The sequence below is a fragment of the Condylura cristata genome, unplaced genomic scaffold (assembly GCF_000260355.1).
Source record: "Condylura cristata isolate star-nosed mole 26May11 unplaced genomic scaffold, ConCri1.0 scaffold00004, whole genome shotgun sequence".
In the NCBI taxonomy this organism is placed as follows: domain Eukaryota; kingdom Metazoa; phylum Chordata; class Mammalia; order Eulipotyphla; family Talpidae; genus Condylura; species Condylura cristata.
The window spans coordinates 2,655,732-2,682,867 of record NW_004567105.1 but is presented as its reverse complement, the minus strand read 5'-3'; the positions used below and the strand labels follow the sequence as shown (position 1 = coordinate 2,682,867).

The window sequence follows — 27,136 nt, the reverse complement described above, 5'->3', positions numbered from 1 at the left end:
TTTTTTTTTTTTCAGTTTAAAAATGCTCAGAAAACTTAACAATTCTCATAATGTTCAATAATCCGAAACCATTGCTGAAAATTAAGTTTGTTTGCTTACATACAGCATTGGATTAGAAGCCTAATGACTATAACAGAGTCCATATTCCCTAACAGATAGTATAATTTTAGTGAAGTCCACATTCCTTCATCAGTTATAGATAAATAAGTTACTACATTGATGAAGTGAGAATTAATGATGAGAGAAATTTACCCCTTTCCTTCCAGGAGCAGGGTTCTCAGAGCCCCAGGGGAGAATGGATCCTAACTCCACCAGTTCCTAGTCAGTTGGCACTGTTCGTTCTGCTTTTTACTTTGTCCTTTTTCAGGTCTATACTGTCATAGATGATCCCTAAGGCTCCTTTACTCTGTCCTGTGTAAAATACAACTTTCAAAAGGAGGGTTAGTAAGTTTTCACATTTATATAGTGTTTTTGAATCATTTAGAAACTTGAAGGTTTATTTATTTATGCATACAAAAGATGGGTGTAGGCCAGAGGTTGGGGAGAGGGTGGCTGTGAGAGGATTTACCAGACAGAGTGGGGAGCAGAACAGGCAGAGATATATGGAAATACACTGCTGAGGGGAGCAGCAGGGAGACAGGAGATGTCTGCTGTGCCATGTGGGTTACCTTCTTGGCCAGGGATTGAACTCATGTTGTATTGGCTGCAGACAGCTTTATAGTGCTGACACTTAATTCCTTGTGCACCAACAGGAAGGTCCTGAAACTTGAAGAACTGTTTCATTGGGTCTTAAAACAACTCCACAAGGTGGGGAGGGGTAGAATGCATTTCTGTCTTTTGACTTGAGTTCACAGTGGGGAAAGTGACAGCAAAAGAGGTCACTTAAAGAATTGATTGCTCTCTTAAATTCAGGTATTCAGCCTCCTTGAATATAGCCAAGTTTGATACCTGTTGACTGGTTGTTGGCTGGTGCATTTAGGAATCATAAATCAGAACTTTTGAGATGCAATCACAATTTAAGATAGTGATATCATATGAAAATAGGGCCTGTTTGATCAGAGTTTGAGTATTTACTACTTTCTTACATAGTTTTCCAAATTTAATTATATAGTAATTGATTACAACAAGTTTCCAAATAGAGGTAAGAGCACTTTTGTAAAATTATAAATACCCAACCGATAAAAGTTACACAGTTGTGATACTGCTGGAAACATCTAATTCATTTGGTGAGCTTGTGTTAATGTGCTGTGGAAATGTAAAACGCTATTAAAAAGACCCTTTCATATGCTTATAACTTGGTGAAGAATATCAGATATACACATGAATATCAGATATAGCAGGGACAGACCATGCAGGTGTGTGGCCGAGCCTGTCACAGAGTGGGCTATCTTGGGAGACAGGAGTATAGAAATCAGCCTTTGAGTCAAAGCCTATGTGGAGTCTCTTCTAGTGGTAACTACTATTAGGCAGTTACTGGAAGTATGGACTGCCATTTAAAGAAAAAACTTTATTTTCAGGATCTACCAATGTAAACCCTCCTGTCTGTCTCACAGTGTAGCTAGACTTTGTATTGTGGTATTAAGTGTTTTGTATAAGTGTAAATAGAAACATGTTCTGCAAATTTGTGGTACAAGTTAAATGAAAACCCTAAACTCTGGGGCCCAACGTAAGATTTTTGTGTTATGAAGTAGATTAATCTTCAGTGAACACTCTGTGATGGCTGTGACCCACTTGTGAGATTGTTGAGAGGATAAATGAGAATAAATTACTGAGTTTCCGAGAACAGTGTATGACACCTTAAAAGAGTGCCTGATAGAAGTTTGTTTCATATAAGGCAGTCTTGTCTACTAGTAGAGTGACAGTTCCATTGGGTATGCTGGTATGTTCTTGAGTGTTTAATAAATGCTAGACACCACTCTAAACATACTACATATGAACTCAGTTTTCATACTACATATGAACTCATACTACATATGAACTCACAGCTGTGTAACCTATGAAGTAGTGCTTTCCAGATACAGGTTTTTATGTGCATACTTAAGAACCTCTTGTGTGGGCCCCTGTGAAATTTAGGATTGTCATTGGTATTGTATTGAAATAGTTTGGGGAAAAAATGATGTCTTTGAATATGAAGGTTTATACTCCAGTATAAACCTTAGGATATTCCAGTAATTAAAGGTGAACGACTAACAATAATCTTCACTATTGTGTTTCATAATAACTTCACCCAGGGTTTTTTTTCCCTAAAATTTCCCCCTTGTTATACATTTAATTTTAAAATTTATTTTAGTGGTTGCTAATGTATAAAATGCAGTTTAATTTATGTTTTTGGTGCCTGCGGTCACCTTGCTGACGTCTTAATACTTCAGATTTTTGTTTTTCATTTTCTGCATTGACAGTTAATATTAGATGCAGGCCAAACTATTGTGTTTTTTTCTTTCTAGCCTTACTACTTAAACTTTTTCCTTGTATTATTGCTTTGGTTAGAGAGACCAGTGCAAAGTTGAAATAGTTCGTCACATGGGTATCTTTTTCTTGTTCTGATAGTAGAGAGACTCCTGTTATGGTTGGTTCATTATGCATATTTGCCTTTCAATTTTTTAGGTTTTGGAAAAAATACTTTTTATCAGTTTTAAGTTCTGCCAATTTCTTGCCTGCTATAGATTGCATCTGCTTTTTAAATTGTGGTTGGAATTGACTGTGTCTAGTCCATTTGAAATGCTGTCAGATGAATCGTACATTTTTCTCTGCTTTGTTGACGCAGTGAAGGACTTTTAGAGACGTTCTGAGGTTCTAGCGCAGGTCCCCTGCTGGCTTTCTGCGATTGCCCCAGCTTGTTCATGGGATCACATTCTCAGGACGTGGGGGCACCCGGCTTGCTCGTGTGTGCACATGCACGTGTGTGTGCAGAGTTACGCTTCTCGGTTCAGCCTCACAGTCTTGTGTTCGGCTATGTGTGATCTCTGTGGCGTTCTTTCTCGTTAGGTCTGCTGTTCTCATGGAAAGATTAATCAGTGATTCAATTTTCTTTAGTAAGTAGTATGATTATTCAGGCTTTCTATGTCACCTTTTAAACTTTAAATGGGGAATTGCAATTTAATGGAATAGTGTAAGGAGCTCTTATAGGTACCAGCATTTACCTGTCAACAAAGCTAGAGATTTTAATTTAGTGAGGGTTTTTTTGTTTTTGCTTGTGTTAAGGAGTTGGAATGCTGCAGCATCTTAAAGAAAATCTTAGGTATACCATTTTGCGAGAAATACTTCATTATGTATCTTAGTTAAAAGGATTTATTTCACTGTAGGCTTGGGTTGATATTTAATGCTAATCAAGAACAAAATGTAGAGTGATTTCATTTGGATTATGTCAAAATTTTAATTTTCTTTCCTCTTTGTTTCTAGATTTTGGCTCTCTGTTTGACTTGGAGCACGACTTACCAGATGAATTAATCAACTCTACAGAATTGGGATTAACCAATGGTGGTGATATTAGTCAGCTTCAGACAAGTCTTGGCATAGTACAAGATGCAGCCTCTAAACATAAACAGCTGTCAGAATTGCTACGGTCTGGTAGTTCCCCTAATCTCAATATGGGGGTTGGTGGCCCAGGCCAAGGCATGGCCAGCCAGACCCAACAGAACAGTCCTGGATTAGGTTTGATAAATAGCATGGTCAAAAGCCCAATGACACAGGCAGGCTTGACTTCTCCCAACATGGGGATGGGCACTAGTGGGCCCAGTCAGGGTCCCACACCATCCGCAACAGGCATGATGAACAGTCCGGTAAATCAGCCTGCCATGGGACTGAACACAGGGATGAATGCTGGCATGAATCCTGGAATGTTGACTGCAGGCAATGGACAGGGAATGGTGCCTAATCAAGTCATGAACGGTTCGATTGGAGCAGGTCGGGGGCGACCAAATATGCAGTACCCAAACCCCGGCATGGGGAGTGCCGGCAACTTAATGGCTGAGCCGCTGCAGCAAGGCTCTCCCCAGATGGGAGGGCAAGCAGGACTGAGAGGCCCCCAGCCTCTTAAGGTAAGTGCAGTTTGGGTTGGTGTGTTCCACCAGCTGCTTTTTCAGGGTTTCAGTGTTAAAGGGAGGGCTTTATTTTTACTGACCATTCTTTACTCTTCGTGTATAATCTTAACACTGCATACCCTTCCCACACGCCACGTGTCAAGGATGTATTGTGTTGTCCAAAATATGAGGCTCTTACATTACATTTAAGTAAAGCATATATTTTACAACTGGTTAGTATCATGTACCTTCACAGTTCTAAATGATTCCTGCTGCTTGAAATGTCCCTAATTTTTAAGGTACTCTTTTCTGTTCTAAAATAAATGCTAATTTTTTTAAAACTAGTGGATAGAAACTGATGTGCATTAGTTTAGTGTGAAAGCTCAGCATTCCAGATGTTCCAAATAGCTTGATTGCTAATTGGTCATTGTGTGAGAGGCTTTTCTTTTTTGAGAAGTCTACTGTTTTGGCTTTATTAAGTAGAGAATGCTAAATTGATATTTTTAGAACCTTTTCAGTGTTTGTTCTGTGTATACATAGTTAAGATATGTTGTGGGGTACTTACCCACATACTTGTGTAGTTTGTTCTTTCTTAAAATGTCTTCACTCTGTAGTTGCAGTTGCCTGTCGTATAGTGAATAAATACTTGTTGAATGAAAGAGATGACTTTGCTTTCATAAGATTGTAAGCAGAGACTGTCACAATCTTTGGGTAAGATTGTCACAAGAAATCAGGGCCAGGAGCACACTTTCTCTGTAGGAGGAATAATATTAGCGGTCCTTAGGGCCTCTGTGTCCTGAGACTCGGGGATGAAGTTAAGTCACTGGTGTGAGTTGAGTGAGGGAACTGAGGTTCTGTGCAGATACACAAAAGCCCTTACTACGTTTTCTCCCCATCAAAGGATATTAAGATCTTAATGTCGAAGGATTCTGTTCCTCACCCCTACCTGCTCTAGGCTTTCCTTTTCTGGCACTTTTTACGTTGCTCTGTTGATGTGATTTACTTGGAGTATTTGGAGTGAGCACCAGAAACAAAGGTAAAATATTTGCTGGGCACCTCCTTTAGGTTATAATAGGAACATAGCTGTGGAGTGTCCCTGCCCTCTTCGGTGGGAGAGGAGGGATGGCAGACAGTAAGCTTCACTGATTGATGAGATGTTTACTGAATCCTAGCATTGATGCCAAGGATAGAACCATGAGCATACTTACTTTGCAGAACTTCAGGTAAGTGCGGTGAAGAAAACGTAAGGAACTGCTCATCAAAAGAATGCCTAGCTTGGGAGTGGGGCACTTTTATTGATACACTCTAAATCACAAATTACTTGTATCAGCTTTATTTCAGGGACTGTGTATATGTAAAGAGAGAGCAAGAGAGAGAGCAGTGACCAAAACAGAAATCTTTCTGGAGTTGATATTATTAAAATATTTTTCTATTTTAATAGTTTCAGCTGTTCTATTCACAAATTTGTATTTGTAAAACACTTAAAGCGCTCTTAACAATGAAGACAGCTCTAAATGTGTAGTAGGTGAGTTTTTTGTAGTTAAGGAGTTCTAAGATGAGATATACCCAGATAATATTACAAGATAATTGTTTTTATTTTTGCATAGACGAACTGGGGCATAGGCCAGAGGTGCAGGGGTTGAAGGAATTCATCAGAGATAGAGCAGGGAGCAGAACAGGTAGAATGAAATACACTGCTGAGCGGAGCGGTGGGCAGGCCAGGCAGGAGAGCTTGGTCTGCCACACCTTATGTGGGTCAACCCCCTAGCCAGGAATTGAACTCAAGCAGTAGCAGTGATAGTGCTGAAACTTAACCCCTAAGCCACCAAGGAAGCCAACTACACGTCTTTTTTTTTTTTTTAAGATTTATTTATTTATGCATACAGAGCTGGGGTACAGGCCAGAGGTGCAGGGGGTGAGAGGATTCACCAGAGACAGAGTGGGGAGCAGAACAGGCTGACTGATGAAGTACACTGCTGAGGGGAACAGCGGGGCAGGTCACGAAAGGTCTGCCGTGCCATGTGGGTCACCTCCGAGGCAGGGATCGAACTCATGCTGAAGTGGCTTTAGCATCTTAGTGCAGTGCTTTAACCCGCTGTGCCACCAGGGAGGGCTCAGGTCTTCTTCTTCTTTTTTTTTTTTTTTTAAATTTTTAATAGAACTAGTTTCCTCTTTATGGGAGGAGAGAAAGCCCTTTTCTGAGCCTCCCTGGCAGCACAGGGGTTCAGTCTCAGCACTGACGCTATCTGCAGCCACTGTAGCACAGGGAGCTGACCCTCGTGGTATAGCAGACCTCCCCTGTCTCTGGCTGCTTCCTTGACCAGTGGATCTCAGTAACTCTTCTATTCTGCTCCCCACTTTGAGTACACACACACACACACACACACATATTCTTGCTCCAGCTCTCGCCCTCACTCACTTGCGTGCTCTCCTCCCCCCCCCACCTACACCCCAGCTCTAGTATGCATAAATAAATCTTTAAAAAAAAAGGCTTTTCTATATTTTCCTATTAGAGAATAAATTGAATCAGTGTTGAAATCGTTTACTAGCAATTGCCCTTTACAGTACTAGGTCCTAAAATTACCTCAGAAGGTTGGTTGTGCTTAGTAAATTTCCCTTAAAACCTCTATACACTCTGGTGATGTTTAAGAATCAGGAGTTAAAGACAAGGACTTCCTGTGGGGCATGATAATCTGGACCCTGTTGACAGAGGCGCGGTGGCTTTTGTACACATTGCTGCTTTAATTTTAGTCAACATAAAGTAATCAAAGATGAAATGTTTCGGGTTTTTTTGTTTGTTTTTAATTGGGTGGCCAGAATAAGAGATTTTGAAACCTGGGTAGAATCTAGAATGTGCCATAATCCTCTTCAACCACATGTTGTGAACCTTGTTTAATTTTACTCTAATAAACTTACAAGACTATATATCGGCCCTCTTTAAAACGTGACAAAATTTTATAAAATTGCAAAGCTTTTCCTACTAGTCACCCTTTATGAGGGAAGTGTTAAAATAACTGGTAAAAGTTCATGCTGGAGATTATGGAGCCAAACTCAACTCCTTGGGTTAAAAATGGACTCAGCCACTTACATAGTACTTCAGCTGCCTGCTCGGCTTTCCCATCTGTAGTAAGAGAGGTGTCAGCCTGCTCTTACTGGGTTGTTAGCAGTCTAAGGGAGTTAATATAAATAAACGTGTGGATGGTGTGTGGCAGGCACTGACCATTAGAAGAGGCGTGGCAGGAGGTGCTTCACATTACTACAGTTTCTCTGTGTGTGATGTGCAGACATGCTATGGGAAGAGGGCCTGTCAGCTGCCTCATGTAGTTAATCTAGAAACGTAGCTCTTGGCTGTGTCAGATCACCCTGTAGACAGCAGTCGACTCGTGGGGTGGGGGGAAACCGAGTAGTACCAATAGAGATTTAAGTGGTTAATAGCATATGGAATGTTTACCTTCTTTGGAATTAAAGGCTTTTAAATTTAAGAAAATGTCATTAATATTCTGTATTTGCTTTTTACTTATAATAAAACTTACTTTACTCAGATTAAAAAGAAAATGAATCTGTTCTGTGAAAGAACTTGTTATGATAAAGGAGACAAGAGTCAGGATATTATTAGATAATACTATCAGACTGTGTAATTGTACTTAATTAGTGAAAGGAGTATTTGTGTTTTTGGTACTTAATAAGTGTTATGGCCCTTAATCCTCACTTCAGCTCTATGAGTTGATGATTGTGTTTCCATTAATGCAGGCAAGGAAACCAAATTGAGAGAAGTTACTTCGAATATAATGTCAAATACAATGTCATTCATGTATCGACAAAGCTTATGTAAAAGCAAGCAGTGGGTTTCCAGGTTGGCTACAGCAGCATTTATCTCCAGACTTACTAGTAATCTCTAGGAGTGGTTTTCAGTGCCCTGAAGCCTGAAGGAACGGAAGCCATGCCTGTGTCCTATGATCCTGCCTGGCCATCTCTACCTTCTCAGACAGTCTTGGAGCATCTCTCTGCATTGCTGTCTAGTTCTTGCTCTGTAGTTGTACAGCTGAGAAATACGATTCCTTCTGGTTTCCTCACCAGTATACTAGGAAGTATGTTACCATTTGGATGGATTAAGTATCCAAATCTTTTGTGTCTGATGAAATTGGTGTTATGTAAAGCTGGGCCTTGGCACATGGGGTTACTATGAAGCTGTCCACGGCCACTGTGGCACGAGTTCAATCCCCAGCCAGGGAGGGACCCACAGGGCACAGCAGACCTCTCCTGATCCGCCCGCTGCTCCCCTCAGCAGTGTATTTCAGTGGATCCATCTGCTCTGTTTCTGCTCTGTCTCTTGTGGGACCTCTCACCCCCCCCCAACTCTGGCCTGTACCCCAGCTTTTGTATGCACAAATAAATAAATCTTTTTTTAGAAAAGAAAAACTGAATTTCATTCAAATGAGTATTGTCTTTAGGAATAAATTCCCTTTATTTTTTTTTTGAGGTCAGGGTGCTAATAGCAGTTTTGGAACTGCTCTTAAAGTTACTGTCGGTTTGCATGGTGTTTAACACCACAATGTTAAAGTGGATTTAACCTGTCCGGTTGTAAAGTAAGGTGTGTTCTGTCTGTTTAGAAATTGTGTGGTCTTGGCGAGGCAAGGAGCACAGCGGAGGTAAATAGCCCAGCAGTGGAGGCACCAGCAGTAGTACAGGAAGGAAGAGTCCCAGTTGAGAGACGCATTTCAAGAGTCACATTCTGAAGGGTTTTAAGAGATTCTGTGCCCAAATGTAGTCTTTTTGGAAGCTTTTGGGGTTTTTTTTGTTTCTTTAAGGATTTATTTACGCATACAGAACGGGGGTATAGACCAGAGGTGTGGGGGGTTTCTGATTCACCAGAGACAGACTGGGAGCAGAACAGGCAGATGGACCGAAATACACTGCTGAGGGGAGCAGCCGGGAGACAGGAGAGGTCTGCTGCGCCAAGTAGGTCACTCCCTGGCTGGGATCGAACTCATGCTGCAGTGGCTGCTCCGATCGCTTCATGGGGCTGAGGCTAAACTCTTGTGTCACCTGGGAGGCCCTGTGTTTGTTTCTTTAGTTTTGTTGTATATTTGTAAGTTTCTGCTTTCATTATTTTAGACACAACCTACAGAATCAGATTTTTTTCCTTAAAGAGGAAAAACGCTGCAAGTCCTTTTTGTTTTAGCAGCCTAGAGCTGTCGTGGACTCCGCCTTTCAGTTAGGGGGATGTCTGTCAGTGTGGTCCAGGTCTGTGATGGGTAGTTAAACATCTGGATCACATTAGCTGTGAAAAAGAGAACAAGATCAAATAACTAACAGTGTAGCTGCATTGAAGTATATGCCCTCCCACTGTATTTGGTGGGTGAGTAGAGAGGGTTGGGGTGATAGGAAGGGTAGGGATGGGGAGATTGTATTTTCTAACTCTGGCAGCAAGACTCTTAAGAGACTGTAAAAACTGAGTTTTTGTTGATCTCTCTGACCAGAAGTGTTGGAAATTAGTTACTGCTGCTGGTCAGCATTCAGTGCAGTCTGTGTTTGAGTCCATGGTCTACTGTAGAGTGAACTTGGAGTTTCTAGGTAGGAATGCGTTGTGGTTGAGGGGAAAATGTCAGGAACTGAAATTCCGTTATCTAGGTTGGCCAAGGCCATTTCTGTGAGAACATTACACAGAGAACCAGATTCCTTTGGGGGACATACTTGAATGAAGACATGTTTATTCACACATCAAGGCAGCTTACAGATCCCACCATTTATTTATTTAAAAACATTATTTTTTGTCTATTTACTTTTTATTGTCTGTCACGCAGTTTCTATCGGCCTAGGTCTGAATTTCTGTGTCTAATAGGAAAGACAATTGAGCGGAATATAATCCCCCAAGTGTCAAAATCCCCCAAGGTGTCGGTTTGCTTGCTATTGGGACTATACAGTATGAATGCTAGTCCTTTAAAAATATACAGTGTAGCAACGCTGCAGCCACATTTGAAACGATGAGTGTTTATGTGTTTGACAGTCTTAGTGGCCAGAGTTCACTTAGGGAATTCCTTGTCAGAGACTGAGGTTTCTGCTATGTATGCTTCCTTTTAGGCTTTGCCAGTCTTTTACGCTGTCATGCAAAGCAGGCTGCTTCTGTCATTCTTACTGTTGCCAGTGCATTCAGGCAAGTTACTTAATCTAATCTTATCTGGAAAGTACAAAAGCTTTTTCTGACTAGTTTGGTTCTGCTATAGGCAAATCTTTGAGCTGATGAAGGTCTGATAAATGTGCACAGTATAGGTTCTGCATCTGATTTAAAGAACTGAACTTTATTTACAGAATTCATATAATTGATAGCTTTTCTAAGTTCTGTTTTCTTGGATCAACAAGCTGTGTTGCTGATTAGGTCTAGGGTAGTGGGACTGCAAAGATGGAAAATGAGTGAATAAGGTTTTTGTGTATCATGTAGATGTAGGCAAGGCACACCTCTTCGCAGTTTTATCTGTGACAGTAGACACTTCCTAGAGGTGGTATCTTCTGAAGTATATCTTAAAGGCTGAGTAGAATCTGCAGCTACTTCTTAAAATTATACCAAGTAAGCAACAAAAAGTAGAATTAGAGTACCTTTTTGTGATTTTTTAAAAAGTTTTCAAGAGTCAGTTATAAAACGAAGTGGTATCACTACCTAGTTTTATGGAAAAGAAAAAGCTTTAGACAAAAGATCGCAGATCAAGCCCATTATCCTCAAATTTACAAGCTCATGGGTTTAGGATTGAGTTAGGCCTTGGGAGCATCATGAAGGTTCTGGTGCCCACCCCTCTCTCCCCGAAAAAAAAAGATGAAGGGCAGTACAGCACAAAAACCTATTGATGGCAGTGTGTGCAAGCTCTGATGCAGGACTTGACTACATGGGTAAGATTTGGGAGGGGTGATATTCAGAAGTAGAATTTGAGGGGCCCTTTGATAGAATTAGATCTAGCTTTGAAGGTAGGACTCTATAGTTAGACTTTTGGGGGGGGCATTCTCTGTAGTGTCCTTAGTTATATTCTGAGCCCTTGTCTGTATGTTTCTGGAAAGTGATGAATAACTTGCTGTTGGAGTCCTAGACAGCAGAATAGAACAGAATTTGTGGCTTCGTCATCACTAAAACATTTTACGCAGTACAGTGGTTCTAGATGGTTCATTAAGAACCAAGCAGGTAATTGAATGAAATGCAGCTAGATTTAAGACAGAAAGGAATGATGTGGGCTCTGGAGTTTGCATGCTCTATTTTAGAGGATTCAGAATCAAGTTTGAAATCACCACGGCATTCTCTTCCTGAGTAATACAGACACATCCTCCAGATTGCCTGTTTTCTGCCTTTTGTGTACGGAAATGCTAGAATAAGTATTGAAATATTTTGACATACTAACAAGATTAGATGACTAAATCATAGTTTGTAAATTAAAGTGTATGTAAGACATTAAAATGGAGATCAGTGGCAATGTCAAATATTTACTGAAAATAGCTCTGTAAATTCACCTCGCCTACGGCCCCCTAAAACTTAAATGTGTTTTCATGAGCATTTTCTGAAGACTGCCTATGCAGAGAATATCCTTTAAAATTGTCTTTGTAAGTTAGGAATTGAAAAAGGATAGGGAATAGTAATATTCTACTAATGTGGGGAATAAAATTTATCTTGTTTCTTACTTTTAGATGGGAATGATGAACAACCCTAACCCTTATGGTTCACCATACACTCAGAATTCTGGGCAGCAGATGGGAGCCAGTGGCCTTGGTCTCCAGATCCAAACAAAGCCTGTACTACCAAATAGTTTATCTCCATTTGCAATGGACAAAAAGGCAGTGCCTGGTGGAGGAATGCCCAACATGGTAGGTAGTCACCTGTTTATAAACTTGTCTTCAGACTGGCATTTTAACAAAAAGAATTGTGTTAAACTTCTTTTTGTCTTCTGCTATACACACTAGTGTTGATAGACATTGGAATGTAATGGCTCCTGTGAGTCCAGAGGCTTATGCCTCCCTCCATCTCATGTGCTGTGTTGTTGCTGATGATACAAGAGCAGTACCGTGCTAGGCCAAACTGGAGCCAAACGGGCTCCAGTGAGAGCATTTGGCTTCCAAAGTAAACCGTGTCTGGTTAATGTGGCAAGCAGCCCACAAGCACCACCAGAAGAAAATGTCCTATGGGAACCTCTTTTCAGGTGTTTCTTTGACTTTGTTTCAGGTATTCACTTGATTGCATGTATTTTAGATAGTCTTCTTCTAAGTACTAGGGAGATAGATAAAGTTGACTAAAGAGGCACTAGAGATAAAGATAAACATATAAAACAGGACAGTTCAGAATGGTTACCCATCTATCTAAACATTTCTTGCAGAAGTTACAAAAAGTAATTTCCCCCCATGCCAAAGGCTCCTTTTGGGGCCAAGCAGCTTTCTTCCTTGTTCTTCAAACCCTCACATGAACAGTGCTCTTTGCTTTTCCACTCCTTGTGGCTTGTGTTTTTCTTACTCTCTTGCTATCTGTGTATTTTATGTACTTTAGTTATAGCGCTTGGTGATGTGTTACTACTTTTCTTACAAAACTGAGCCCCTTGATGTTAGGAACATTGTTTGTATCTAGGAGTGCCCTGGTCAAAATACGGAGACCCCTATAAAAGTAGGCTGTCCTCCATCTAAAGGTTTTAATTGAAACACCACCTCCATATGGGCTACTCAACTCCATAGAGTTTGTAAAGACTTAGCACTTTCTGACACCTGACGTTAAATGTGTCTCTGTCACTTTATTCCTTAGGGCCAACAGCAGGCCCCACCAGTTCAGCAGCCAGGCCTTGTGACTCCAGTAGCCCCGGGAATGGGTTCCGGAGCACACACCGCTGATCCTGAAAAGCGTAAGCTTATCCAGCAGCAGCTCGTTCTTCTTTTGCATGCTCACAAGTGCCAGCGCAGGGAGCAGGCTAACGGGGAAGTCAGGCAGTGCAACCTTCCCCACTGCCGCACGATGAAGAATGTCCTTAACCACATGACGCACTGCCAGTCGGGCAAATCCTGCCAAGGTGAGTTGGTGCAATGGGTGTGTGTGCTCAGCGACAATATAGTCAGAGAGAAGACAGAAAACGCCACCAAGTCTGTTTTGAGATTTCTTTATTGAAGCCTTACTCTACACTAGGGTTTGATAAAGTTGAGCATCATCTTGTGATTGCCTCATAATGGTGGTAGAAGAGGAGGGAGTTTCCAGGGACTTCCTTTCTCTGATGATCTTACTCACTGTGACGTGCCCAACAAAGCACTCTTGAGTGCTAATGAACATATTCTGGCTATCGCTAAGTAAACACTGAAATGTTACCCAACTTAATATCTGTATTTATGGAGTCGTCAGAAATTTATTCTTTGAACTTTTTCTAGGATAAATTAGATTGCACAGCGTGATGGAAAACATGGGTTCCACTGCTAGATTCCCATTGTGGGTACTAAGATTTTTTGTCTAAATTTCTGGAATGGTTTTGTTTTCTCAACTGTGAGCTCTGAGAGCTCTCCTGTAGTGCGGGGGTGTTTCGGAGATCACCTGAGTTCACATTTTAGCCCTGGTTGACAGTTTCTAAATTTGGTGATACCGATGCATATCTATAACCTGCATTTGAGAAAAATCGTTTTTCTTCTTTCTAGTGGCACACTGTGCGTCATCTCGACAGATCATTTCACACTGGAAGAATTGTACAAGGCATGATTGTCCTGTGTGTCTCCCCCTTAAAAATGCTGGGGATAAGAGAAATCAGCAGTGTGAGTAACTAAGTCTTTTGAAGCCTTTACACCAAAAGTATCCTTAGACTCTTAACTCATGCAGTTGATTGGTCTGCCATGCCACCTTGTTCTGCTGCCCAAAAGCTTCAGTTAATGAGGTTAGAATTGAAGTGTCTGTTAGCTAAAATAGAACCCAGGAAGTTTTAATAGTTTTTGGGTTTTTTTAGATTTTTATTTTATTTATGCATACAAGAACTGGGGGACAAGCCAGAGCAGAGGAGAGTAGGTGAGATGATTTACCAGACTCAAGAGTGGGGAGCAGAGCAGGCAGACTGACGGAAGTACTCTGCTGAGAGGAGCAATGGAGAGACAGGAGAGGTCTGCACCGTATGGGTCAGCTCCCTGGCTGAGATCAAACTCACACCGCAATGGCTGGCGATTAACTCCTGTGCTAACAGGGAGGCCTGATATATAGCCACTTTCTATAAAAATGACAATAGTTGAATTTATGCTCTCTTTAAAATTCATGAGATCTTAAAAGATACTGCTTTGACATGGACACATTCTCTTACACCTTTGATCTAAGAATTAGTTAATTTGAAATTAAAGAGAAATACCAGTTTTTAATTTTGAGGATTATTTTTAGAAGCCTGAAATGGAGTTTTCGTAGAAAAAAGACAAGTCATCAATCGAAAGACCTAAGTGCAGCTACCACACCTCCTTTTTAGACACAGAACATGAAGTATGTAGGATTGAAAGGCAATCTTTGGGAGTACACAGGCAATATGTGAGAAATTAAATTCTATAAATGAAGAAATTATAAATGGTCCAATAGAAAATTGAGGCTAGGAAATAAATAATTCACCGAAGAAAGAAGTACGAAAAGTTTATTGTCCCAAAAAAATGAAATAAAGTACCATTTCTGTCCTGTCAAATTGTCACGTGTGATGCCATCTGGTGTTGGTGTTTGTCTCAGGCTTTAAATGCTCCTGGGGGAGGGAACACTGGTTACCACATTGTTGGAAAGGCTTTTAGATATTTGGCTTAAAAGTTTTCATGCCAGGGATACCCTTTGACCTAAATGTGGTCAAGTCTGACCTAAAAAAATCTTTCAAAGAAACAGTAGGAAAGGATGTATGTACTGAGAGGTGTTCATGTTTGTATCACAATAATTGTATTTATTTCAGATTCATTTTTCAAATATAGTAATCCCCCCCCCCCGACCTTTCCCACCATCTTTAATGCTGTGATACAATTTCTCCTCTCTAGCAATTCTAACTGGAGCACCAGTTGGACTTGGCAATGCTAGCTCTCTGGGAGTGGGTCAGCAGTCCACCCCCAACCTGAGCACTGTCAGTCAGATTGATCCCAGCTCCATAGAAAGAGCCTACGCAGCTCTTGGACTACCCTATCAAGTAAATCAGATGCCAGCACAGCCCCAGGTACAAGCGAAGAACCAGCAAAATCAGCAGTCTGGACAGTCTCCCCAAGGCATGAGGCCCATGAGCAACATGAGTAAGTTGTGGCCTGCTAGAGATGGGTGTGATGTTGATTATGTGTGTGAGTGAAAGCCTATAGATGTGTAGCGCCCAGTTCTTTAAACACTTGGTTTTAGTTTACGTCTTTTAACATCACTGTGTATGTAGCTGTCTATACATGTAAAATTGTAAAACAAAAAAATGAATGTAGAAATTTTAAGTCAGAACATGTGCATGATTTTTTTGGTGAATGGTTGCCAAATGCCCTGTGCTGCCCTTCTCCCTGTCCACCACAGCCCCTGTGTGTCAGCTTACACCCCTGTGCCCTTTGGTTGAAAATGCTGCTTTCCCCCATACCCTTCTCAGCACTTGAGGAGCAGTGGTGGGCAGCTCCCCTGCCTGTGCAGATGTTCTCTTAATGAGCATTTCTCTTTTGCACAGCAGCAGAGGCTGCTGCTTCTGCCTGAGTGTGCGTGGAGGTTCCCCTCTCCTTTCCTTATTACAACTGTCCTTTTCAAATGTACTAAAAAAGTTTTTCTAATTTCATAGATGAAAATTAGAAGACTTTTTAAAAAAGATGTATTTATGCATACAAGAATTTGGGGTACAGGCCAGAGATGCGGGGGTGAGAAGATTCACCAGAATGGGGAGCAGAACAGACAGATGGACTGAAATACATTGCTGAGGGGAGCAGTGGGCAAGACAGGACAAGTCTGCCGTGCCCTGTGGGTCACCTCCCTGGCTGGGGATCAAACTTAGACTGCCAGCGGCTATGGACAGCTTCATAGTGCTGTGCTTTAATCCATTGCCCGAGGGAGGGCCTGGCATTTTAAATTTTTACTTAAGTACAGAGAATTTTTTTTATGTGTCTCTTCTGTTCCTTTCCTGTTGAATTGAACCGTTCATCTTTTTCTGATTGGCTGATTGAAGTACTTTTCCATTTATATATGTGTTGCTAATGTCCTTATCACTTCTAAGTTTGAGGTCACTGAGAGGGTAAAAGTTTGTTATATTTCCTTTTATTGTGCCCTTTTTCATATATATTTTATATACATACATACATACATACATACATACATACATACATACATACATACATACATACATACATACATATGTGTGTATATATATGTATGTACGTATATATAAAACTTTTCCTTCTTCCCCTTCATTTATTTTCTTTTTCCCTGCTCCCATTCTCAATCCCCTACTTTTTTGTTCTGGCTTTTACAAGGTTCTTGTTTCATTTTCACCTTAGCTGCTAGTCCTATGGGAGTCAATGGCGGTGTTGGTGTTCAAGCGTCCAATCTTCTTTCTGACTCAATGCTGCATTCAGCCATAAATTCACAAAAGTAAGTTTCTATCTTGGTTTGTACCCTAAGTCACATTTCACATACTTGTTGAAATTCATTATTTGAATTGTTTTAGTTGCTTTTCTTTCAAGAGATCCTAAATGAATGTTAAGACAAAGATGTGTTTGAGTCCATAGTCTAGGCTTCTGTAACCTAATTTGACCCAAGCCTTCCCAAACAGTTGGAAATTTCTAGTTTGCAGCTGGTTAGCACATCCCATGGTTCAGAATTAGTTAATTCCCTAGGGTTAGTGTGTCAAAAGGACAGCTTGATCTGAAAACATGGTATTTGGATCTCTAAACCCAAACCTTCATCCTCTCCTCTGTGTGATGAAATAAGGGTTAATTCTTCCCCTCATACAATTGCCGGTGCACACTGTTCCCCAGTTATGTTCACGTAAGTGGACATGTCATTGTATGTTAAACCTCTTGTCATCACTGTCGGCTCTGTGTAAATACATTGTTTTCACTAAAACTATTTCATGACTTTTTAAATAAGCCCAATGATGAATGAAAATGCCAGCGTGGCCAACCTGGGTCCTATGCCAGCCGCAGCTCAGCCATCCAGTACTGGAATTCGGAAACAATGGCATGAAGATATTACTCAGGATCTTCGAAATCATCTTGTTCATAAACTGTAAGCTTCTAAGCTGGCTTTGTTCATAAGAGTTTTTGAGTCCACACATGCACTTCCCTCCAGGGGGAGTATTAGTGGGTTTTCTGTAACCAGGAAACTGCTGTTGATACTTCTGCTTTTGTGACTTCCTGTTCTGTTTCTTTACTTTTCACCATCATTTTGTAGGATCTTTGCAGCTTTAAAAGTGTTTGAACTATTCTTTTAGTGCTGCTAATCACTAATTTTTTTTTTTGCAAAGCTCACATTTTAAAAGAAAAACTATACTAGAATTGGCAGTTTTTCTGTTATTCCTGGTAATACTTCTATTACAGTGATAAATTGAATCTGGGTGGCCTTGCAGTGTACATGTTGGTAGTTTGTGAGTAGGCTCTGACTATTTAATACAAAGCTAACAAATGTCTGAGGTGCTGCATCACAGACACTATATTATCAAAGATTTCTTGTCAGATTAAAGCAGGGCAGCACCAGTTGTAGGAGGTAGTGTGGCCATATTATAAAGGTTATAGGGCTTACAATTAAGACAACATTCACTATTTCCTTTTTTCTTAGAGAAAGCTATTTTTTATCTACATTTTTACTCCCCCTAAAAAGAGACCTGTGGTTTTGTCTTTATTTTTATTATTGACTTAGAACCATATAGTCTTTTTGATTTATTTTTTGTTATTTTAACTTACCAGTTATACTTCATCTAGGGTTGCTAATGTGATAGGACTAGAAATGTAATGTGAGAAGGGGAAAAAAAAAGTGGGATTTTAATATAGTGAATTAATAAGGAGTAACCAAAACTTATTTTGTGACTGTTTAGAGACTTATTTAATGGAGAGAGACTATAAATTATTTGGATTCAAACATCTGACTTGATGTTAAAAAAATAACAACTACGGATTTTTTTTTTTTAAAGATTTGTTTATTTATGCATACAGAACTAGGGTACAGGCCAGAGGTTCAGGGGCAGTGAAAGGATTGACCAGAACAGGCAGATTGACCAAATACACTGCTGAGGGGAGCAGCAGCGGATCAGGGGAGGTCTGCCACGCCATGTGAATCACCTCCCGGGTGGGGATCAAACTCATGAGGAAGTGGCTTTCGCTTCTTAGTGCTGTGCTTTAACCTGCTGCGCCACCAGGGAGGGTCCACAACTACAGATTTTTTTTAACCAACTCAAACATTCTTGTAAACTTCTGTTTGTCTCCCCAGCTCATTCCTTCAACCATGAGGTTGCCAAATGATAGAATTCATGGCAGGAAATCATATTTGTGCCAGGCTTTTTTTTTTTTTTTTTTTTAATAGGAAATTGCTGGAGTAATAGAATCGTGCATTTCTGCTCCCTTTGCTTCAAGTTTTTGGTCTTGTAAGATAATATTGTGGTCATTTTTTATTTTACTAAGCTGAATAAATTGTGGATCATAGAAAAACGAAGGCTGTTAACTGCTGATACTATGACAAACATAAGATTTCTTCACTTTATGCCAATAGCAGTATAATTTTTTTCCTGAACGTTTTAGAGATGTTGATCAGAATATTTTTATAGAATCTAGATTTTAGATTTCAGAATATAGATTATATTCTAATCAGGATTCCCCCCCCCCATTTTTTTTTTATTTTCATCCAGACAACTTATTTTGACCCCCTCTTCCTCCTCCTATTTTAACTTAATGTGTCTGTTGTCTAAAAATGACAACACACTAATAGGGAGAGGTTAGAGTACTGTGTGTTTCCATATGTGAATGTAAAGCTAACAGTATAGTAATGGTGGGATTTTCTCTTCTCAGTGTTCAAGCCATATTTCCTACACCGGATCCTGCTGCATTGAAAGACAGGCGGATGGAAAACCTTGTGGCATATGCTCGGAAAGTGGAAGGGGACATGTATGAATCTGCAAATAACCGAGTGAGCCTCGTTCTCTTTAACCCCAAGATTTTATTTTTTATATGTGTGTATATATATATTGAAATGAATTGGTTTAGATGGCTTATTTTACGCCTTTGCTACATGTTTAAGTAATAATCATACTTCACAAGATATCTATTCCTTATTCTCACTGTGCAGTCAAAATAGCAAAACATGCCCTTAAAGTATGTATTTGTCATCAAGATCACTTTTCCTCTTAGTAATATAGCACACACACGTGGCACTTTATCAGGGTTGTCCTATCTGCTGGTGAAGTGATTAAGCTGTTAACCAGAGCTGTGCTATTTTCACTAGAATATGATGAATCAGGCTGCACAGTATTCTCTCTAGGAATATTCCAGTTTCTTTGTCATTTGTACTTTTCCCCTAAATTGGTTCTTCTTCAAAATGTAGTATATTCTTTACACATGCAATGAATTTTTGGTGTGTGTTTTGTAAACCTCTTAATATTTTGAAAAGTCATGCTTTTTAGTCTGCCTCTGAAGATCCCAAACATGAGCTTCTTGCCTTTAGTTTCTGCCTACCTTTTTAAATGAAATTCACATCTGTTCTTAGTTGATCTTTTCCCTGATACCTAACAGTGGTTTCTCTTTTCTCATCATCTCTTTTTTTTTTAATTCCCAAAACTCAAAAAGGCGGAATACTACCATCTGCTAGCTGAGAAGATCTATAAGATCCAGAAAGAACTAGAAGAAAAACGAAGGACAAGGTTACAAAAACAGAGTATGCTACCAAATACTACAGGCATGGTGCCAGTGTCCATGAACCCAGGGCCTAATATGGGGCAGCCACAAGCAGGAATGGCTTCTAGTAAGTGCCTTTTGTTAGAATTATTCTGGGGGAAATTGGTCATGAAATGGTTTCTAACCACAGTCTGTTAATTTGCATTACTTTGTGTGACTATTCTAAGGGTTTTCAGATAGTCTCTTGTGCCTTTATACAGGAAAAGCATTCATTCACTGTTTGTAAAATCAGTACCTGCACAGTGTCTTTAAGGCTTCTGGGCATGGTACTAAACATGACTTGATAATCCATCTCATTCTTAGAATCTGATCCTGCACTCAGAAGGTGATCGCCTGTGTGTTTTCCCTGGCTTGCATGTAGTAGGCGGCCAGTAGATGCGGCTAAGCAGGTTCAGAGGCCCCACCAGCTTCCATACGTCCTAAATGCAGTGTCTTGTTAATCAAATTGTTATGATTTCATTTTGCCATAGTATACCTGACAACTAAAAACGATTGAGTTTTTTAGAAGCATCATTTGAGATTAATCTTGACACCTTCTGCGTTCAGGTGATAGCAGCATTATCACCTTGACGAGTGACCCAGGTTGTGAAGATTATTATACATTGCTTTGTTCATTGCTAATTTTCAAGAGGTGAATTTGGAGTTGGGAACACAGTAGTTAGGAAAACATGCTAAGTAGAGGACATGAGAAAGACTGGCGGAAAACCTGTATATTCCTAGTCTCCCTGCGCAGAGACAGCTGAGTACAAGTGCCCACTCTTGCCCCATCAAAGCGTTCGTTTTAGGTGAAGTATGAGGGTCACAACCCTGGGGCTTTGAAATGTAAAGTTGACTGCTAGTTGCCACCAGCTTCTGTTGCACTTGTACGCAGATACTTTTTCTCATTCAGTCTTAATGTGAAAATAATTGGAAAGAGCAACAGTGTTTTGGCCAGAGAAAACAGTATATACATCAAGGCCCTCTGGGGTGGAAAAGCAGGTTCTTTTGAGTGGGAGAACAAGTGTTCAAAAGTGAGAAAAAAGACTAAAGTTGCGGAAACTGCTGTAGTACTGGTGGCTTGAACTAGAGCAGGAACTAGACTTGGTAAGAGAAAGAATTATAGTCTAATATTAGAGTAAAACCAGTATGTGCCCATGCAGGCAGGAAAAAGTGTTAGTGGGGCCGCATTACGCCTAAGTGTATTTTGACCTTTAGCATCTGAAAACTGGCATTTTGTAGATTAAGATTTCTTGTATCATATACACAGAATTAATGAGACTAATAAAAGTCTTTAAATTTTAAACAATTAGAAGTATTACACAAAGGTCACTAAATACTGTTGAGTTCTTTAAAGGAAAGACAACAGAAGGTACCATAAATATAAAATAGTTCAGGATTAAAGTTACTGATTTCCTTAATACATGGGAGAGGAAATGAAAGCACAAGTAAAATAAAACCTTTGAGAAAGGTTAAAGTGGGCATAGTTTGGGATTGGTAACATGAGTGGATATGCTGTAGGTAAGAATTTAAATGCTTGTCTTTTACACCCAATCGTTCCGTTCTAGGAACTACATTCTATGCATTAGTGGTACAGTTCCATAGAAATACTCCCAGTAGTTTAATTTACACTACTAGAATACAGAAACATGCTCCAATTGTCCCAGTATTGTATTGCTGAGTTAACATGCAGCTTTACACGATCCTGTCAAGCTATCCCTAGGGCATTTCTTTACATCCTTAAGTTTTTGCACCCTGTATCTTTCCTGTACAGATTTACCCAACCTGCAGGAGCCTTGTACTCAAAGCAGAATGTTACGGTGTCAGGGAAAGAGGGACAGCTGGAAGTGGTTCCACCTGTCCTTCTCTTGGGCAACCAGAACACACTAAGGAGCTCCTCCCCACCGAGAGATTAATGATGATTAAAAAGGCTCCAGCTTGGGCTCCTTGTTAGATGAGTTGAAACCATAGTTAGCATAATAAAGGGCACATTGGAAGAATTTCAGAAAACAAAGGAAATTTCAGAAGAAAAGTTGCTACATAGAAGTAGAGACAAAGATAATGAAAGAGGAACTGGAATTTTAACCAAGTTTAAAAATATTAGTAGCAAATAGTGGTGTTTTTGACTTTAAGTTTTATTTTAAAAGTACAAAAGAAAATAGAAAGCTGATTTGAGGTAGCCGTCTTTATACCTCACAAATACGTGAAGTAGGTGAACCAGGTGTGGGTAGTGAAATTGTGGTTTTATTTTTTTCATTTGATTAGCCTTGTATTTAATACTTAGAAGAGTTTGCATTTCATCTAGAGGTCTGGCTCACTTTAAGGTAGAAAGGTCCTGTCTTCTAGCAGATGGGTCCTGTCTCCCACAGAGGCATCACGAGCTACATCTGGAGTGAGATCGTCTGGAATAAAAGCTGCCCTCTCGGTTGTGCTTTCTTATCACAGACCTTCATGGTTTCTGTTGTTTTAGGCGACTCATCTGTTCCACTCCTTGGTGTTAACTGCCTGACTTCTGATAGCATTTAGCTTGCAGACTAGCATTATAAATAGGAAAAACAGTTCTTTGTATATTAGGTGAAAGCCTTGTTTTGTGTGAAATGTTTGTTAATTCATAGGTTAGGGAAGAATATTGCTGTTAATAGATTTTTGTCAATTTATGTTTGCTAATTTCTGTGAACATAGGTTTTAAACATTGTAATTTTGTCATTTTACACAATTGTTGATAAAAGATTTTTTTAAGTAGTATTAGTAGTTCCTTAATCCTAGTCACTTGAATTGCAGTAGACCACATAGTATTTACATTTATGTTGCTATTTTATGTGGTGGTGAACTCTATCACTTCCGCTCATTTACTGAAATTTAAGTTATCTAACTATAGCTGCAAGCTTCTATTCTGATCAGTTTTGATGAGCATGTCTGAAGCAAGTACATAGGACTTGAGGCTGGGTGTGTCCAGACTGGAGCTGGCTGCTGCAAGTCCCCCATCTTTTCCCAGGGCTCTGTGGAATACCCTTGTCTGTACAGTATACCATGATAGAGAGAGGGGGGCGTGCAACATTACAGGATGTGCAGCTAACCCGAGAAAACTATAACATTTATTCCTATTTAGTCACATTTTTAATAATCTACTGTGTGTTTAAGAAAGTACATGACGTGTAGTACAGTGTAGTGAGTATACTGTTAGAGTCACTTTTGACCGTAGACTTGAGTGCATCAAAATGTATTATTGGAGTATGATCAGACCTGGTCACTGGAGAAACGTCCCGTCGTTAGGGGCCTCCCTGGTGGCACAAGGTGTTGTTAACTCAGTACTATGAAACTATCCACAGCCACTGTAGCATGAGTTTGATCCCCGGCTCGCCAGGGAGCTGAGCCACATGGTGCAGCAGACCTATCCTACCTCACCCACTGCTCCCCTCAACTGTGTGTCAGTAGATATCTGTTCTGCTCCCCACTGTCTGTTGAATCCTCTCACCACCCCTGCACTGCTGGCCTACATGCCAGCTCTTTCTTATGCCTAAAGAAATTTTTTTTTAAAGATCTACTTATTTATGAATACAGAAATTGGGCTATAGGCCAGAGGTGTAGGGGCTGAGAGGATTCACCAGATTCTCAGTGGATAACAGAACAGACAGATCTTCTGAAATATACTGCTGTGAGGGGAGCAACAGGCAGGTCAAGAGAGGTCTGCCACACCATGTGGCTCACCTCCCTGGCTGAGAATCGAACTCAGGTTGTAGGGGCTACAGATAGGTTCATAATGCTGCACTTTTAACCTGTTGCACCACCAGGGAGGGCCCTAGAGGATACATTTCTAACCATTTTTCTGTTACCCTTACTTAGATGGTCCTCTACCTGATCCATCTATGATCCGTGGCAGTGTGCCAAACCAGATGATGCCTCGGATAACACCACAACCTGGTAAGTTGTGAGGGAAATCATTTACTTAATAATGACCTTTTCAAAATTTTGCTTGAAAAATCTCTGGTGCACATTGATAGTCTGTTTGTCACTTTGATTTTTGCCTCAGGCAATAGCAAGTACAAATACCTGCATGAGAAATCAAAAAACTTAGAAATGGAGTCCAGGAAGGAAGGATAAAAAGCAGGTTGACTGGCAGGTCACGGAGCAAATGACATTAAATCTTCACACATCCATTGAAAATAAACTGGCCTAGATAAGGCTTTTTGCAGATTATAAAGTTTGATTCGGAGACTAAATATTAGTTTACAGTGCACTTCTATGACAACTGTAAATGAAGCAGATTCCTGCAGTTACTAAGGTTGAAAGCAGATTCTTCTATTCATCCTGATACAGTGATACACAGCCAGAAATAACTGTTTCTCCCAGTTCATCTAACTTTTCACACATATTTCACAGGCTTGAATCAATTTGGCCAGATGAGTATGCCCCAGCCCCCGATTGGACCCCGGCAGACCTCTCCTCTTCAGCACCATGGACAGTTGGCTCAGCCTGGAGCTCTCAACCCAGTAAGTTTGGTCTCTGAACAGTGTTCTTGGTTCTTACCATATAAGTAAAATTCCCATTCTTGATTCTGTAATTCTGATGTATGTGGCCCTTAATACATAGACCTGATTAAATGTTTATTATATATGCTTCGAAAATGAGAATGTTTTCTTTTTTTAAGTGGAGAAAATAAAATCTTGTCACCATTGGACAGTGAATATTAAAATCCTGAATTTCCATACTTTCTTTACCTATAAATTGTATTGTTAGAGGTTTATAGAAATAATAAGATAGCAGAAGGATAACATTAGAACAAAATTCATGTTAAAGGTGTTGCATACTTTGAAAATTTTAATATGAAAGGGGTTTAATGCACAGTGCAGGGTTGTTGTGGTACATCTGTAAATTGGAGCACAGATCTGTAAATACTCAGCAATAATTTCAGAATTCAGAACTTGAAAGCTGTTTTCAGTTTTAAATACACAAGTTTCCAGAGTATATGCATAACAAGATCCAGTATAGTTAAGATTTCTCTGGGTTATACTCTACAAAACAAACACTAAAAGATTCGTTTGTTTGTACAGTCTTTGTACTAAAAGCAGTCAGTTCCTCTTCCCTGGAGTTTCCACATTTAGTATCCTGGAGTCCTTGACACATTCCCCTCACTCGCCCAAACACTGAATTGCCCCAGGCAGGAAACTCTTGGTCTTTGGCAATAGTGATTAAAAGGGTATTTCCTGGTTGTAGAGGCTGGAAATGAGAAATTCTGAGCATCTTTGGCTTATATGGACCCTCAAGCAATTATCCTCTCCTCACAGACCCAACCCCAAGCTTTTGTTTTAGAATTAGCTGGTATCTCCAGTCCTTCAGTTTCTGGAATTTTCTAGCACAATTCCCTGGCACTAGTCCATCATATTCAGTGAAATGTCTTCTATATATATAAAATTTACATCATTGTTCATTTTTGTACAATGTTTGATTTCTCCTCAGGTGTTGTTCCCCCAATGAAATGTCTTGGTCTTCATTTTAATCTATAAGTCAGATATTTTTCTTAGCTTAAAGATTGTTTTTGTATTTGTTATTCCTTTACTTCTTTCCTTTATTAAAGGGTCTGGATTTCTGAACAGTTTTAGAGATTAAATGGGACATTTCCAGAGTATTCATGAATGAGAAACATTCATGTTCTACTTGGCTTGTACCTACCAGGAGCCTTGTAGTATGTGTTGTTACATGACCGTTGGCACGAGCAAGAGCCTTGTGAAGTTGTGATTCTCTCTCTTCACTCAGCAAGCAGCATGAAAAGAAACAATTTTTTTCTCTCTCTCTGCCCAGGGGTACTTGTGTAGCCAATGAATTTGTCTCTGACCTTTTTTTTTTTTTTTTTTTTTAAGATTTATTTATTTGCACATAGAAGAACTGGGGTATAGGCCAGAGGTGTGGGGGGTGAGAGGATTCACCAGAGACAGAGTGGGGAACAGGTGGATCTACTGAAATACACTGCTGAAGGGAGCAGAGGGCAGGGCACAGGAGAGGTCTGCTGCACCATAGCCCCATGCTGGCCGTGGATTGAACTCAAGTGAAAGCACTGAGATTAACCTTTACACCACCAGGGAGGCCCTCCCTTTTGCTGTTTCTTTAGAATAGGCCAAAGCAGGCTCTGAGTCTTTTCTCCACTTTCTTGACCCAGGAGCCTGTTATATCACCTTCTTACCCTTCTGCTCCACCTTCTTTACAGCAGAGCTAGGACAGTAGGTGACTTCAGCTTTAGTCGATAATTGTAATGAAGCAGTTTGGTGCTCCATGTGATTTTTCTTTTCCTTTTTTTGTGCAGCCTATGGGCTATGGTCCTCGCATGCAGCAGCCTTCCAGCCAGGGCCAGTTCCTTCCGCAGCCTCAGTTCTCAACGCAAGGAATGAATGTAACGAATATGCCTTTAGCTCCGACTGGTGGTCAAGTACCAGTGTCTCCAGTATGTTTCACAAGTGGATTTTTTACTTACGTGATTCTTGAAACGTCTCTGCAGGGAGGGGTAGCAGCATGTAGCGGTGAAAACATGGCTTTTCGATTTTTAATTAGAGTATTGAATATTTCAAACAGGAAAATTACTCTGATGAGATAGCAGTGGTAGTTGTTACAAACTAAGAAATAGGTTAAACTGATGTAAATGATGTTGTTTAAATGAAATCTTAGAACTACAATGTAGAAGAAAGGACAGGGCGGCCCGAGAATTCTGTGTGCTCAACTGCAGTAGCCAAAGCAATTCTGCTGAATTTTCAGAGTAGAGGCATTTATTGCCAATTCCTATTTAATCAGTTTGTCCTAAAATAAAATGCATGTAGCCTGCCTATGTAAATATTTAATTCTGTTTTGAATTGCCATTTTGTTTTTCATTTCACAGGCACAAATGTCCAGTTCTTCCTGTCCTGTGAACTCTCCCATAATGCCTCCAGGGCCTCAAGGGAGCCACATTCACTGTCCCCCTCTCCCTCAGTCAGCTCTGCATCAGAACTCGCCTTCTCCTGTACCTAGTCGTACCCCCACCCCTCACCATACTCCCCCAAGCATAGGGGCTCAGCAGCCACCACCAGCAGCAATTCCAGCCCCTGTTCCTACACCCCCAGCCATGCCACCAGGGCCACAGTCCCAGGCTCTCCATCCACCTCCGAGACAGACACCTACACCACCACCAACGCAGCTTCCTCCCCAAGTGCAACCTTCACTTCCTGCTGCTCCTGGTGACCAGCCCCAACAGCAGCCTCTCTCACAGCAGAGTACAGCCGCCTCTGTACCCACCCCAACAGCACCACTGCTGCCTCCACAGCCTGCGACACCAGTAAGCAGAG

The 27,136-nt window shown here is 40.4% G+C and overlaps 1 protein-coding gene across 1 annotated transcript in view; it reads left to right on the top strand.

Moving 5' to 3' along the window:
- Positions 1-27,136, top strand: part of EP300 (E1A binding protein p300) — a 59,954-nt gene that overhangs the window by 10,222 nt on the left and 22,596 nt on the right. Inside the window, exons 2-14 of the mRNA XM_004675637.2 lie at positions 3,400-4,037; positions 11,685-11,861; positions 12,784-13,045; positions 13,656-13,769; positions 15,000-15,245; positions 16,467-16,560; positions 17,059-17,196; positions 18,969-19,086; positions 19,743-19,917; positions 23,670-23,747; positions 24,207-24,316; positions 26,125-26,262; positions 26,692-27,126. Of these exons, the coding sequence (XP_004675694.1) occupies positions 3,400-4,037; positions 11,685-11,861; positions 12,784-13,045; positions 13,656-13,769; positions 15,000-15,245; positions 16,467-16,560; positions 17,059-17,196; positions 18,969-19,086; positions 19,743-19,917; positions 23,670-23,747; positions 24,207-24,316; positions 26,125-26,262; positions 26,692-27,126 (2,723 nt within the window). The remainder of the gene's footprint in view (positions 1-3,399; positions 4,038-11,684; positions 11,862-12,783; positions 13,046-13,655; positions 13,770-14,999; positions 15,246-16,466; positions 16,561-17,058; positions 17,197-18,968; positions 19,087-19,742; positions 19,918-23,669; positions 23,748-24,206; positions 24,317-26,124; positions 26,263-26,691; positions 27,127-27,136) is intronic.